The sequence below is a fragment of the Natrix helvetica genome (genome assembly GCF_964273705.1).
Source record: "Natrix helvetica genome assembly, chromosome: 10".
In the NCBI taxonomy this organism is placed as follows: domain Eukaryota; kingdom Metazoa; phylum Chordata; class Lepidosauria; order Squamata; family Natricidae; genus Natrix; species Natrix helvetica.
In genome coordinates, this window is record NC_138561.1 from 22,530,312 (window position 1) to 22,543,884 (window position 13,573).

Sequence of the window (13,573 nt, forward strand, 5' to 3'; positions counted from 1 at the left end):
CGGCCTGAAAGCGGTGGATTAACAAGCAGGGAAAGAGGAAGACAGGGCTTCCAACGGTGCTTATTTGCTTGTTTTTTATTGCTTTTAAAAATAATAGAAAACGTATAATTTTATAAAGATTTATTGTTGCTTAATAGATAATTAAGGATTTAAGGAAATAAGGTTTGTTTGAAATGAAGGAATAGTAATGGTAACCTGAACACAGGATGCTCAATGATAGTGACGTGTTTAGTTATGTTTGATGGACAACCAGCGATCTTATTTCTAATGGTAAAAACTGATGCACAAAAGCCTGCAACCAAGCGACACGCTTGACAAAATTGAGGAAAGTTTTTTGTATGTGTTGTTTTGTTTTTGTCTTAAAAATAAAAATAAAAATTATAAAAATATAGTAGAAAACGAAACAAAACAGAGACATAATTGTAGTGCAAAGACATACAAAAACTACATGTACACAGTGCTTTAAAAAGTGAATAGACCAGAAAAAAAAGAAAAGAAAAAAGTATATCACTGTAGCAATTAAGTTACAATTCTATACACTTATCAAATGCAAATATTATTCAAGTACAGTCCATAAGCATTGATTTCTAATGCATTTACATAAATATTTTAATTTTCTGTATTTTATATAAATGTGTTCCATACTTCATCATACATATCTATGCAAAATCTATGTCTCCGCTCATAGGCGAGGAGTGCGCTCAGGACTTCAATCCATTGGTTGAAAGGGCCTATACTTTTATCTCCCCAATGTTGCAATATTACATCGGCCTTTTGACCGTAACAAGAGCAAGGAGAATCCATTTACATTGTCAGTTATCAAATCTCATCTTCTAGCTAGAGAGTTCAAAAGAATATTGTCCCCTGAAAATTTTCAGCTTTTGTCACGCTGCAAATTTCCAACCAGGCTTGAGAACCAGAGCTACCTTTTCGTTATTTTTCTCCCTATATATTAGATTATATAAGTAATTTTTAAAAGCTCCAAGGCAGAACAACGGGACTCGGGGAATCTCGATCCCAAAGGTGTCCTCGGTGCTGGGATGAGCCAGGGGTGGACCCACCACCGGTCATGCCAGGACATTTCAGACCCAGGCCAGGGAGAGCAGTCCTTGGAGGGCCGGGGGGGGGGGGGGGGGCTGTGGTCAGGGGACGCCAGCCAGACTCTGCAGGGCTCCTGGGCAGCTCTGCTTCCCTGCCTTCTAGTCCTGGTGACGCAAGAGGCAGACGTCACAGAGGGCTCTTTTGACGTCAGGACGCCGGGGGCGGGGCGGATGACCTCACGCCGCCTCCGGAACCCGTGCGGCGCGCTCTCGTTCCCGGGGGGGACGCCATTCGCAGACGGACCCGGTAGGCCAAGTGCCCGGCGCCGGTCCTTCCTTGCGGTGAGGCGGGCGGAGGGGAGGGGCGGTGGAGTGGGGCGGAAGGGGTCCGTTGCCTTTCCTCCCCCCCCGTGGCAGTGGGCGATGGGGCGTGTAGTCCGGCGCGTGGGGGGAGGCGGGGAGAGAGCGCGGTCCGCTGCAAGGGCCTCCTCCTCCTCCTGCCGGGCTGCTCCTGGGCGCAGATCCGGGGCGGCGGGTGAGAAGTGTGTGTGTGTGGGGGGGGGGTCCCTCTCTTGCCCGGGGACTTGGAGGACGTGCGAATGGCGCCCGGGGAGGTCGTGGCGGAGCGGCTGTGCTTCCTGTGGGATGCCTGACTTCATCCTCCTCCTCCTCCTTCATGGCAGACTCTGGAGGCGGAGGGGGATTTCCCGTCCGTGGAGCGGAAGGTGCCGAGAGATGAAGTTTTGGTGCTTCATCTCTGGAGGTTTCTAAGAAGAGGCTGGAGAGGCACCTACCTGCCTGGAATGGGGCAGGGTCCCTGGGCTAGAAGACCCGAGGCAATGCAGTAGGAAAAGTGGGAGTGCAACGAGGCCTCTTCTGATAGAAACATCCAATCAAGGAAGCAAGCCATCAGATTAGATTCTAGTTCAACCCCCAAGGCCTCCCAGGCCCCTTGCAGGCAGGCATCCCAAAGCAAGCATACCCCCTTTGGACGTCAGGTGTGAACTCTGCCACAGCCTGGCTGGGGGGGGGGGGGGGAGTTGCGCATTATCAAGATCTTAGGGGGTGGAAGGGACCTCCAGGGTTTCAGTCCCAGGACCATTGTTAGTCCATTCTTAGCATACATAGCCAAATACGTCTGTATGTGTGTAGTGTTTATTCAGCCTTTTGACCCCAAAGTAATGGCACTTTTCTAGTCAGATGTAGCTGTCGAACTCCGGAGCACATTTTGGTTGGTTGATAAATGGGGGAGACTGTGGTTAAACTATAGAAAATGTGAGTAATATCTCCTTCTCTCAGCAGCTGCCAGTGAATTAGAATCCTGCAACAGGCAAACATTGGAGGCTGTGATGCTAGTCTCTGGAGCAGCCAACCAAAGGGAAAATGCGAGAGTGACAGATTGGTGTCAAGTGATCTAAAATTGTGACCTTCACACACACACTTGAGTAGAGGACATGGTGAAGACCCTTTGAGGATACCACTTCACTGCAGCAACTTGTCTCCCAGGACAATGTGTGATTGTGTAGACTCCCAATTAGCACCTTTTGCAGTGGTTGCCTCCTCTGCCTGCATTAGCCAGAGACTATTTTGGGAGGCCTTAAATTTAGAGAAGATTATTTTCGTTTTTGCTCATAGCCAGGCTCATATACAATGCGTAGGGGCTTTAAAAAAACTGTGCTTCCAGGGAAAAATGTGTGAAATGAAACAAAGGAAAGTTGCTGCCCCTGGAAGTGTTTTTTAATGGTATATTTGGTTAAAAGCTTTTCCTAAGTACAAGCAACCTCTTACGGTGGACATTGAAAACGGGGGAAGAGCGATGCACCTAGGTTAGAAGAGAAAGGTTTGGGTGGGTGCTTTATATGCAGCTGGTCAACGTTATGTTTTTGGAGCAAGACTATACCTTGTTCTGTAATGCATTCAGAAGTTTATTTAATGTGAGTTTTATTGTAATATTGAGCTATTTGGAAATAATATTATATATTCATCAGCTCCCTGCAAACAAGCCTATTATCTTCCCTCCATTTAATGTAGGCTTAAGCTGGAGTTGTGTCGAATGTGTGACTTTGTGGTTTGCAAATTCATGTCGAAGATTTTTAATATTTACTCCCTTTTTCTTTACAATTCTTCCTGAATCTTACATTATCTCCTCAATATTTGTCATAGAAGATTCTGTTCCCTACATGTTGTATCTCTTTCCTAGGGTTTGGATTGATTTTAGTTTTTGCCTTTTTTTTCAGCAACACTTTTATTCAAGGAATAAGAGAAAATGTTAGGCTCCTGCCTGCCTTTTAACAGGAGTTGCCTGACCCGTGTTTTTGCATGTGGCCAGCCTCTTTTAGGACGTGACCGTTTCAGCCTCCGGACGGATTTCTGTGCTCTCATAGAGCTGCCCGCCAGATGGATATCGGCATATAGAAAAGTTGTCCCTGTCTTCACCAGAGCTCCAGCTTTTGGAGAAAAGGTGGCCATCATTGACCAAAGAGGAGAACACACCTACAAAGATTTGTACACTCGAAGTCTTTGCCTCTCCCAGAAAATCTGCAAGGCCCTTGGAAACTCAGATGGCGACCTGAAGGGCGAACGGATTTCCTTCTTGTGCCCCAACGATGCTTCCTATGTGGTGGCCCAGTGGGCTACCTGGATGAGTGGAGGTATTGCTGTGCCTCTGTACAGAAAGCATCCTGTGTCTGAACTTGAGTACTTCATCCAGGACTCTCAGAGTGCCCTTCTGCTCGCCGAGGAAGAGTTTGAGGAGAAAATGACCCCTACTGCTGAGAAACTGGGGGTGCCTGTGCTCTCACTTCCCCAGTCCGGGAAGTGGGAAGGGAGAAGGGATGGATCCGCTGGAGATGCCAGTTGTCCCATTTCCGAATGGGAGACCAGAGGGGCCATGATCATCTACACCAGTGGGACCACGGGAAGGCCCAAGGGGGTCCTAAGCAGTCACCAGAATGTCCATGCCATGGTGAGTTGATAGTTGGTCGTCTGCGTGAGAATCGTGAGTTACACTCCAGAGCGTAACAAGCGGTTTGAAGCAATGGGGGGGAGGGTCTGTGGAATTCTGCTCCCCCCCTCCCCCATCCCCAATGCTGAAGGTTGCTTATTTTTCCTTGCAGGTAACCGGGCTGGTTGAGAAATGGGCCTGGACAAACGATGACGTCATTCTCCACGTCCTGCCCTTGCATCATGTCCATGGGGTGGTCAACAAACTGCTGTGCCCCCTCTGGGTAGGGGCCACCTGCATCATGCTGCCCGAGTTTAGTCCAGAAATGGTAAGTGGGCAGGGGTGGGAGAGGCCGCGTCCTTCTCTCCAAGTTGCAAAGACTGGAAATTTGGTCTTTTTCACCGGTTGAAGGGTTCCGTAGCACTTGGTCCAGGTTACAGATTTGTATTTTTGTCTGCCTTTGATGGTGTGTGTGTGTGTGTGTGTGTGTGTGTGTGTGTGTGTGTGTGTGTGTGTGGGAAATGGCAAGATACCCTCTAAGTGGGTTTTAGCTCTTAACTGATTTCCAGGGAAGGGGGTGATTTGCCTCTTGCAGTCAAGGGGTTCTTTGAAGTCGTTGCTAGTCAGTCTTCCCCGCATCTCCCTCGGGTTGTTGCATCCCCTGCTGCGGCAGCAACACAAACCTTGTGCCAGATGCTGAGATCGTGGCTCCAGGACTGGATGGAGCTTTGATGCATCCACTTGATCGCAGAGGGAGCCCCAGGAAAGCAGATGAAAGGCGCAACATAGCAGTCGCTTTGTTGTGAGCTGCTTGCAGGGAGGATGCCGAGAGGCAGGAATTTGACCGGGACGTCTATGCCTGGAAGCCTCTCTCGACCTTGAGGCTGTGACGAAAAGGGAGGGGTTGCGTATCTGCAAAGGGAAAAATACCAGGTGAAAATCCTAGCAGTTGAGGGCTTGGTTGGAACTGTCCTCCTCTCAGCCACGGTTCCTGTTTATGTGAGACGTCCTGGTTAAAAGGCTCATTTGCCCAGAAAAAGCCCTCCTGGCCTGTCTTGAATGGGAAGCTTTCCTAGCTGTTCCTTCTGAGGAACGGCCCAGGAGAGGGGATCCTTTCAGCTGGGGGACGTGTTCCAGCCTTGGGGGCTCACTGAATGAGGAGCCCCGGGTTCCAGCCTCTAGCTCTGGCACTCCTGTTCTACTTTGTAGAAGTAAAAGTGGCAATATGCGAATCTGCCTCCACAACAGCTGCCAACTCTCACCTCCTGTGGCGCTTCATCCTGGCAGAGGTGCCTGCCAAGGGGACTGTATTGCGGAGGGAAAAGGCCAGCCAACCCTGCTCTGGCTTATTGTGCCCCTCTGCCAGCCTCCTCCACTTGCGGCCCCCTGCTGAGGGCTGCTGCCATCTGAAAGGGTTCAAAAGGAGCCCTTCTTCTCCCATGGGGGGGCGTTGCTGTGGCCATTTAATCAGTGGAAGAGCTCTGTTGCTGGAGGTTTTTCAAGAAAAGATTGGAGCCCCATTTGCCTGGGGTGGCAAACGTATTCCTGCCTTGGGAGGGGTTGGACTAGAAGGTCCCTCCTAGCCCTGGGAGTCTATGAGCCGTGGGAGGCAGGCTCGGCTGAGGCCCCCCCTGGACTGTGCCAGTGGAGGGCAAGTGCGGGCAGCTCTCCAGAAGCTCCTTTGCTGGACCAGCTTCTTGGTGTGAGAATGACGAGGCCGAGACCAGCCGCCTGCCCTTTTCCCTCCGTGCGAGGGAGGGCGTCCAGAGAGCCTTTGTGTTGCTTTGCCGTTGTTTACTCTTTCCCCTGTCATTATTTGTGTAAGAGCCTCCCGAGGGAGCAGGAAAGTGTTTTCATTGAGGTGACAAAGGAAGTGCAGGAGGGCAAATTGTGCTTTCTGGTTGTGTTTAACACAAGCTGTCTTTAAATTCCTGCCTATTTACAAAGTGCCCTTTGCTTCCAAAATTGGCTCTCAGCAAAGCCGTGTGTTCCAGGGGAGGATTTCTCAGAAGGAGCCCTGCGTTTCCCTTCAGGCTTTTGTGTCCCTGTTTCTCGGCACCTCCAGAGAGCAGTCAACTGCCGAGTGATATAAAGGAGCCGCAGCTTTGAGGGCCGACCCGTCAATCAAAGCCAAGTCAGGACTAGCTTCTAAAGCCGAGGCTGCTGCCTCCGGATCTGCCCTGAGTGATCCTGGCACCGGTTCAGGAGAAATCGCAGCATCACACCCAACCTCTCCAATCACTAACACTTCATTATGTGCAATAAATACTTTATTATTACAGTCTTTGTTGGATTGCTTAATTCACAGCCAGGCCTTCTGGTTGTAGATGCAGGTGGGAGCCCAGTTCAATAATTTGCCTACCATATTCCGCGCAGGGTCAAAGGCAGGCGGGGCCTTCGGTTATCCCGGCCTTGTTTTCCTTGCGACCTCTCCGGGAGTCGGTTAGAAGCAGCCGGAGCGTTGAAGGGAACGCCGTCTGGGCCTGCTCCCCTTGTCTGCTCTTGGAGACTTTGACCGGATGGGCAGTGGCAGAATGAGGCCTTGTGGGGCGGCCAGACCTCTCCTCCAGCCCCACGGAGGCTCCCCTTCGCTTGGCACCCAAAGTTTCTCCGGGGCCTATGGGGAGGCTTTGTGGAGGCAGCAGCAAAGAGGAGAGCGGGGGGAGACCACCGGGGCCTCTCTTCAGGAATTCGAGCCTTTCTGGTCAGAGAACGTCCCCCCGACCGGCTCATGTCCTGCTTTCTTCACATTTCACTAAAGCAAAGTGTACAGTGCAGGTTCTGCTTCAGGATCAGACCCGGGCTGAGCAGGGAGACCCTGATGCCTTTCTGGGGCTGCTTTCTATCTCCCTTGCCTTCCCTCCTCCCTCTGGTCAGCAGGCTGGGAGGTCACCTTCTTGCCAGAGGTCCAAACAGATGATTTACAGAGAGATACTTTATCCTGCCCTGGCTGAAGCCTGTGAGCTGGCTTGGTGCCAAGCCGTGAGAAAGAGAGCGAGGATGCAGAAGGTGGGAGAGGAATTGGATTCCAAAAAAGGAAAAGCAGCCTCTGCCATCTCCTCTCATTCCCTTCCAATAAACATTCATCTCGTGAGCAAAAACTTGACATTCCTCCCAGCTCCCTCCGTATTTGACTCTTCTTGGAGAAAGCTATGCATCTCCCCCCTCCCCTTCAATTGATTCTCGTTCCTCTCTTCCTGTGCTTTCTGCTGGGGGGGGGGGGGCGATGCTGGCATTCGAGGGACAGTCGCTAGCGGAAGATTATTTAGGGTCTATTTCTCAAATCCTCACTTGGAAAAAAAAGTTTATTGTTTTCCTTCCCTTCTTGCCAGAACTGCCATTTGTCCTCAGCTTCTGCTGCAGAGTAATGCCTTTTGATGTCCAGAGTGGAGAAGGGAAGAAGGGAGGGAGAGATTATTAAGGGGGAAAAAATAGGAAACTGGAGCCTGTCATATTTTGTTAGATTCCCGAGGCCGGGGAGAATGTTTGCTCCTTTGAACGTGCCGTCTGCAGAGCGGAGGTTTAGAAGCAGAAGTAGCCCACAACATGGAAGGCATAACGAAGCAGGCAGATGAAGACGTGATTAAAAGGGAGCCCAGAAACAGTTTGAGGGTGTAGCAAACAGCGAGAGCCCCCATGCAGGGGGGGGTCCAGGTGAGCCAGGTCTGGCAGCTGGCGACCCCTTCCAGGTGCATCCAAGCATTCAGCCACCTACCCTGGCAGCCTGTTTATTGTCTCCAGGGTGGCCAAGCCTGGTTCTCTGGAACCCCCCCCCCCCTCCACAGGTCAAGGTGGCTTGTGTCCCTGCCCGCTTTTTTCCCCCTGGCCCTCCCTGCCCTGACCACCGGACTTGGCTCCATGCTTTTGTTTGCTCTTTTGGCGTTTGACTTGAATTGGGTGCTCTCCTGTCAACTCACGGTGTCCCCTGCGGGAGAAGGCAACGGTCACGTCCTGAGGGAAGGCAGCATCAAGGGGGCTCCACAGGCCAGGCTCCCAGGCCGGGAGTGCGCAGGGGATCATGCTGGGGGCAGAGTGCTCCCTTGCAGCACTGCTCAGCTGGGTTACTTGCGTCAAGGAGATCCTGAGCTCTGGATTAACTGGAAAGCATTTAGAGCAGCGTTTTCCAAACTTGGTAACTTTCAAGGTGTGAGGATTTCCACTTCCAGAACTGCCCAGCCAGCAGGGCTTTGCTAAAGCAGAGCATCAACCCATCTTGCCCGGTATTGCCAGCACTGACTGGCAGCAGCTCCCAGCATTTCCGCCGGAAAGGCTCTTGTTGGACAGACGAAGGTGAGCTCTGCTCTGAAGCAGGGCCCGGTCTGTTTCCCTGGCGGCGTCACTCTGTTCAGCTTCCTGAGATCCTCTGGATGCCCTCAGCAGAGTCCTCTGTGTAATATATTGATCCTCTCCTGGCACGCATCGCCAGGGCATAAATATTGGTTGCCAACTTGAGTTCTGCTGAAGAAGAAGAAATCCTCCGCCCAGGGCCTCTTTGGGGATGGCTCCCACAGAAGCCGATGATGAGCCTTTGCTTTCAACTAAAATCCACTTGGGGACTGAAGCGCCTTCCCTCTGTGGGGGATTAGACGATGCCCTCGGTTTCCCCCTTTCTCCTCCTCTCTCAGGCAGCCCAGCTCTTCACTGCCACTCCTGCCGCCTTTGTCTCTCCTTTTTCTACCACCCTGTGCTTCGGCCAATGCCAGGCCATCACGAGTTGAGTCAAACTCCCATTTAGCCTTTAAGAAGAAATAAGTATAGGGGGGTGGGCTTTGGCAGTGGGAGTGGGGGAAGCAGCCATGCCCGCCTTCGGGCCTTCATTTCCCCCCTGGCATGCCTCTTTGCGCCTGAGCGCCAGAGAAGGCTGGAAGGCCCCCAGGTGTCACCAGTTGTTAGGAAATACATTTGTCAGCAACAGGATGGAAAAGGTTGCCATAACAGAGCCGAGACTTGTCTTTTATTTATTCATAGGTTTTCCCTGCTTCCTTCGCTCACTGAGGGAGACCAGCGGCAGAGTTGGGGCCAAATTAGCTGAGCTGAAATATTCATGACGAGGCTCAGCTGATTCCTCGGGCTGACAGCCTGGGGAGGCCCCAGTGACCTAGCTGGATGGGAAGAGTGGGCTCTGCCTGTGCCTGTCCCAGGGCAATGGGGAACAAGCATTGGCTACACGTGGGGCTTTGTGCCGGCTTGTGGTTTGGCTCCCCGATGACTTGATGTTCCCTCTGCTGGCTCTTCCCCCTCTGGGTCCTGCCTGGGGCAGAGCCCTGAGCCCAAAGCGCCTTGTGTGATCTCCCACATGGGCAGGAATCTTCTTCGAGCAGTTGGTGAAGCCCCTCTCTCCCTTCCAGGTCTGGGAAGCCCTCCTGAGCCTCCAGGCCCCCCGGGTCAACGTCTTCATGGCAGTGCCAACCATCTACAGCAAACTGATCGCTTACTACGAGGAGCATTTCTCTCAGCCACGTGTCCAGGACTTCATCCGTGCCGTCTGCCAGGACCACATCCGGTAGGTGAGCCCCTTTTGTCTCCTTCCAGCGGAGCGGAGCTTCCCTTCCCCCAGCGGTCCCCTTCTTTGACCCATGAAGCCCCCTCCCCACCTGCTCTTTGGGGCAGCCTGAACTTCTCTAAGCATTTCAGAGAATGCTTAGAGCATCCTGGTCCAGCTGAAGGCTGGGATATCCCCCCCTCCGCCCCCCACGAGAAGTGGGTTCAATCCAAGGCAGCCTAGGAAAAACTCTGGCTTTCAACCCAAAGGGCTTATGACCCGGGCGGGGTTGGGCTGCCTCCTCCTCCTCTCATCGGCCCGTCCCTGGAGATTGTTCCTTCCAGCCTCTTCCTTGGCAAGCACCCTGAACCGCCTGCCTGGTGTCCTTATTGCTGTCTTCCAGGGCGAGGCTCTTCAACACGGTTAACATTGATATTTTTAACTGAGAGCAGTTGCTTTCTATGGTCAATTTTGGAGTTGTGGGAATGAATGGGAAACAGATCTCGGGTTAGAGGGGGCAATGCAGGGAGGGAGCCTTGGGGCTCAGGAAGGGATGCTTTACCCCTTTCCAAGGCCGTTGGGACCTCCTCCCGAGATGCTTTGGGGAGGGAGATGATTTTGGCCCCCTCCCCCAAAGCAATAGCTGCCACACGGGGGCCTTGTTTCCAAGAAACCCCCCCCCCCCCAGGCTTTAGAGGCCCAGCAGCATTTCACTCCCTGCAAGGCCCCATCCGGGCAGTGAGGGGATTTCTCCTGGAAGACAGGAGCTGGTCCTCTGCCTGCCCTGCTGACTCTCTGAGCACAGATTTCTCCAGGCTCACCGCCTCCTTCCTTGCTCAGCACCATCTGTCACATCTCTGCGGCTGCCACTCTGGATTGCAGGATGGGAATGCAGAGCCCGTTGTCTGTTCTGGCAGGAGTCCAGGCCTCGTGCCGACGTTCCCACCTTGTAAGAGCAAGACCTGCCCTGTTTCCTCCTCTCGGTACATGGCAGTGGCTGCGGGGCATCTGGCTTCAGGGCAGGCTGGCCTGCGGAGGTGGCGCTCGGCTGTCTTGCATGCTCCCGGGGGGTTGTCCAGAGGCGCTTCCCACAGCCAGATGTGAGATTTGCCCCGATTGCGGGAGTCCCTCCCGAGAGGCTGACCTCCCTGCTGGAAAGAGGGGCTCCCCATTGCTCCCTCGCCTCGGGGTAGAACTTGCAGCGGTTCTTCTGCCCTGCCTGTTTGCCAGGTGCCTGACGCCCCCTGGCCCTTCCGCTTTCAGGTTGATGGTATCGGGGTCGTCGGCCCTCCCGGTGCCGGTCCTAGACAGGTGGAAGAGCCTTACGGGACACGTCCTCTTGGAGAGATATGGGATGACAGAGATTGGGATGGCCCTTTCCAACCCCCTGCACGGCCCCCGTGTTCCAGGTGAGGCTCCCGCTGGCATCGCCTTTGATCCTGCATGTTACGAGCATGAGAAGAAGAGCAAAGCTGGGTGGAACCCGATGAAGCCCAGCGAGGTTTCTTTCCCCCACAGGAGACCGTAGGCTGTCCCTGCTTTTAACTAGCATGTGTCCCAACCGACCCCTGGGGTCCCCAAAGGCCCTGGGGAGGCTTCTTGGATCATTGGGGGCGGGTGAAGACAGGTGTCCTCAATGCCCTCTTCTTGGAGATCCTGGCCTACAGGCTGACCTCTGGCTCATTTCTCTTGAGGGCAAAGCAGGGAACATGGAAGACTGAGAGAGTAAAGTCACCACCCCAACATTTCAGAGCCTCTCATCCCCTTTGCGGGTTTCCCAGGGACATTTGGGGAGAGAGCAGGGCAGACAAGCCCTTTCATTTGGATAAAATCTGGTTTGGCCGCTTTGAGGGTTGGGTGGACTGAAGCCTGGGCATTTTGTATGCAAGGCGGATGCTTCCCTTGCCCCCCCCCCCAAAGCTCCGGGTCTTTCTTCAGACCGAACCGGCTCAGGCGGGGGCTCTTTCTCAGGTGGGCCTGACTTGCCTGAGCTGCATTACCTGAATCCCCCTCCAACCTTCCATTTGTCACCGAACTCGCCTTGGGTTTCGCCCTTCAAAAAAAAAGAATCCCCCGAGGCAGATAATTATCTTTGCTTCTCTGCCTTGAGGTATTTTTGATGAAGGGCAAAGCCCAAATGGAGTTCGGTGATAAACTGAATCTCGGAGATGTGCATTGCCGCTGCAAACACAATTTGCACTCTCAAGGTGTTTGGGTTAGATAGCAACGGCCCTCCCTCACCCACCCACCCACCCCTTCCATTTGGCAGGAGGACATAATGGGGGCCTCCTGGGAGGAAGAGGAGGGGGAGGAGGCCAAGAACCTGGGGGAGAGCCAGGAGCTTCAGCACTGGACAGCTCCTTCTGCAGGCTGTTGGGTTAGCAGGTGAAGGAGAGAGGCCATGCCCTGCCATGCCCATTGAAGGTGGCAGAGGGGCAACGCTCCCGCTTTCCTTGGCTTCTCTCTGGGGTGCAGGCAGAGGCCCAAGTGGAGGAGGCCATAGGTAAAAAAGCAAATATGGTAGCCATCCCAGTGCAGTCAAAGGTCCTCCTGTTTTCAACTGCACGCGCAGAGCTTTGATCGCGCCATCGCAGCTGCCATCTTGGCTTTTTCCAGCTCATCCTCTGCAGAGACCCCAAGACCTGCGGCCTCCGTCCTTGGAGCGAGAGCCTTGTGGCCCTTGGCTGGGCTTGGGGCTCGGCCTTCCAAATCATCGCTTGCTCTACCTTTTCTCTCCAAACCCGTCTTTCCTTATGCCTCTTTTTGCCCTTTGCAGAGCATCTCCCTTTGCCCCTCTTCCCTCCCCCCCCAATCATCTCCGGTCCTCAGCAAGCCCACTCCCCACCCCCACCCCCGTTGCTTCTTCTTCTGTCCAAGTGCTGAGATGTGGGGGTGCAGGGGCGCCTTTTGCTTGAGAGGCTGGGAGACGAGAGATTGAGAGAGAAATGTTTTGATTGTAGATGGTTAAACCTCTGCTTAAAATGCTTCTGTTTCCTGCAGCCCTCCCCTCCCCCTCCCCCTCCCCTCGAATCCCCCTTGGTGTTGTTACTGTGAAGGGAGATGAATAATTCATGGCCAGTGAATGCCTCGCTGGGCCTAATCACCACTTTAATTGGAGGTTTAGATCAGAGGTGGCTAATGGCTCCTACAGAGGAGGCTCCGTGGATGGTTGACAGCAAGAGTCTCCCGGGACATTGCCATGCATAACAGCATCCCGGTCCCCCGACACCAAAGGACACAGAGCCCAGGGCCAATTAAATGTATCGGGGAAAGGCTGACAACTAACTTAAACAGAGGAGGAACCGGGCGACTAATAGGGTCACTCCCGGCGCTGACAGCTGCCTGTCTCGGGATGATGGGGGAGAGCCAGTTTGACAAATGTCCAGGAGCTCTTAACTCGCAGGGGCAGCGATTTCTTCTTCGTGGTTAAATGCCAGAAGTGGGAAAGAAACAAAGGCTGCTTTGCATTCTTTTTTAACTCTTGATGTGCTTTTGAGTCCTCTCTGCTCCCCCTCCCCATCTCTGCTTGCATCACCTAGGAGCCAGATTGGACCCTCTGCTACCCAGGCAGACTTAATTTCTTAATGTCACTCGGGCCCCAAAAGCGGGAGTTATTGTCTTCACACAAAGACTTTTAATTGCACTGTCGCACTGGTATCACTATAATTAACATTGTCTGCATTTCCCAGCCTCCCAGAGTCCTCCGCTTACAAAGGCTTGTCATTGGGGGGGGGGGGGGGGGCTGGGGGGCTGGAGGGGAGCAATAAGCCAGCTCCCTTTATGTAGGTGTCTCTTTTGGCAACCCAGAACTGGAGGAGACGACTAAAGGCTGCCTGTTTCTCTCCCCTGGGGTGGGGCGAGACTGGCAGCCTGGTGGGCAGGGCTCTCTCCCCTTTGCCATAATTAAGTTGCTGTGCTGCCATTGGAGCACAAGCCCCCATTGCAACCGACCCATCTGTGTCCTGTCAGAGGCCTCACTCCTTCTTCCCTCTTCCCTCTAATTGCCGTTGGAGGAATCGGGCTCAAGCCCAGCAGTCTCATCAGGTGCTGGGCGTTCCTCGGCTGCTGATTGGCGCAGCGCAGTCCAGAGGGTGAGGATGGAACCTT

General features: G+C 53.3%; 1 protein-coding gene across 6 annotated transcripts in view; it reads left to right on the top strand.

Moving 5' to 3' along the window:
• Positions 1 to 1,275: 1,275 nt before the first annotated feature.
• ACSF3 (acyl-CoA synthetase family member 3) overlaps positions 1,276 to 13,573 on the top strand; it is a 28,268-nt gene continuing 15,970 nt past the window's right edge. Inside the window, exons 1-5 of one of the 6 annotated variants that reach the window (XM_081963540.1) lie at positions 1,276 to 1,382; positions 3,278 to 4,005; positions 4,157 to 4,312; positions 9,333 to 9,487; positions 10,730 to 10,875. In XM_081963540.1, coding sequence (XP_081819666.1) covers positions 3,307 to 4,005; positions 4,157 to 4,312; positions 9,333 to 9,487; positions 10,730 to 10,875 — 1,156 coding nt within the window. In that variant the 5' untranslated portion in view covers positions 1,276 to 1,382; positions 3,278 to 3,306. Of the gene's footprint in view, positions 1,383 to 1,454; positions 1,576 to 1,625; positions 2,039 to 2,252; positions 2,272 to 2,568; positions 4,006 to 4,156; positions 4,313 to 9,332; positions 9,488 to 10,729; positions 10,876 to 13,573 lie in introns of those variants that run through there. The other 5 variants (XM_081963544.1, XM_081963543.1, XM_081963542.1 and 2 more) reach the window with 5 other exon arrangements.